General features: G+C 46.6%; 2 protein-coding genes across 2 annotated transcripts; both read right to left on the reverse strand.

Moving 5' to 3' along the window:
• Positions 1-74: 74 nt before the first annotated feature.
• On the reverse strand, positions 75-546 carry PPTG_07642 (hypothetical protein). The gene has a single exon (XM_008901920.1). It carries the CDS (start codon positions 225-227, stop codon positions 99-101), a length of 129 nt encoding a protein of 42 aa, XP_008900168.1. The 5' UTR covers positions 228-546; the 3' UTR covers positions 75-98.
• A 439-nt stretch (positions 547-985) lies between these two features.
• On the reverse strand, positions 986-1,367 carry PPTG_07643 (hypothetical protein; the record flags this gene model as incomplete). The annotated part of the gene is made up of 2 exons (XM_008901921.1): positions 986-1,302; positions 1,340-1,367. 2 exons carry the CDS (start codon positions 1,365-1,367, stop codon positions 986-988), a joined length of 345 nt encoding a protein of 114 aa, XP_008900169.1.
• Between the last annotated feature and the right edge of the window lie 105 nt (positions 1,368-1,472).

Below are 1,472 nucleotides of genomic sequence, written 5' to 3' on the forward strand. Positions count from 1 at the left end.
ATTGGTAAATTCTGCAATCATAGGCTCCAGCACGAAAACACACCGCAGAGACCCAGACTCCTCATCTTTTATCTCTAAAAGCTCCAAACGCTCTTTAATCACCCTCTCTGCGCGTGCAGCCATGGCAAGTTCTTCCACAGGCCGGTCTCCAATTGCCGAAAAGGGCTGTCTAGCTTGATACAGCACTCGTACAGGGATCTTAACCTCCTCTCCAAGCTTATTACCATGCAGGGAACGACCAAAAGTAGTGATTTTCCTTAGAGCAGCAAGAAAATCTTCACTTTTAATTTTTTGTTGTCGAATACAGCAAAAGTCCACGATGTCAGAGTCAACATCGTCATTTTCTCCTCGTTTTCGCTCCGCCAAGTTCATCAGCACTAGAAATCGAGCTGGAATTTCTTCTTCCAATTTCTCCCCTCCTTCTTTCCCAAGACTTACCCCACAGTGCTTCGATAGCAAATATTTCCAACCGCTTTGGTCTACATGGGCTACTGCAGACAGGAGCATTAGAGCTTCTCGAACTTGTTGGAACTTCAGGCGAAATTCTTCTTCGTCGGAACAGAATTTTCGCATAGGCAGCGTCACGACGAGGCGGCGCTTCTGGACATCACGAACTCCCTCTTCGAACTCGAGATGGTTGTATTGGAGTCGCTTATTAAGCGCGGCGCTCCACGGAGTTAGGAAGCCCCATCGCTCCTCCATCATGTGCCGGTCTTGAAACTAAACGATTGGTTAAAATACTGAGATTTTCACCTGTACCTCTTTTATGGTACATACATCACATAAAGCCGAGCTGGCAAAGAAAACACTTTCGAAGGAATACGAACCAGTAATTTATACAACGTTGCAGAATATCGCAAGGACAGCGATGACTAATAATGCCAAAAGCAACTTGGGCTCCAAGATGATGTATCAATGATAGTAAAGGAGTGCCATTGGTGACATCCCATTACAGCATTCATCAGCCATTTTTGCCTCAGAATACTTATATTTTAGGTTCGTACCACTTGAATACGTACACTTCGTAGCGACGGAAGTCCTTGCTCTCAGCCGCCTTCGCGCCCTTCAACTTATCCAACTTAAGGGCTTTGTAGACATCCTCCGGTGTCATCTTCTTCGCCAGCCATGAATTGTATAGCGCTTGATCCTTGGCGAACATGCGTTCCGTGTACGCCTCGAAGAGTCGGTAATTCTGACTTTGCATTGCCTTGTCACCCTGCTTAGTAAGCCCCAGCTTTTTGTAGACATACTGCGGGTTCAAGTCCTTCTTCACCCACGAATCGATCCACTTGCTCTCTTTTGCTGAAATAACGTCCGTAGTCTTCAGTTTATCAGCCACCCGGCGTAGTCTCCAGAATCGGAACCATGTTAAGCCTGGCAAGTTAAATCCTCTCTCTTCGTCAGCAAGTTGCGTGTGAGAATTCGTCAACGTTTCGGCGCGGAGAAAGCGTTTGGTGTCGATGACACTATCG

This window comes from Phytophthora parasitica (genome assembly GCF_000247585.1).
Source record: "Phytophthora parasitica INRA-310 unplaced genomic scaffold supercont2.12, whole genome shotgun sequence".
Classification (NCBI taxonomy): domain Eukaryota; phylum Oomycota; class Peronosporomycetes; order Peronosporales; family Peronosporaceae; genus Phytophthora; species Phytophthora nicotianae.

Coding starts and splice junctions, on each gene's coding strand:
- PPTG_07642 (XM_008901920.1), bottom strand. CDS start 227: ATGGTAATAAGCTTGGAGAGGAGGTTAAGATCCCTGTACGAGTGCTGT.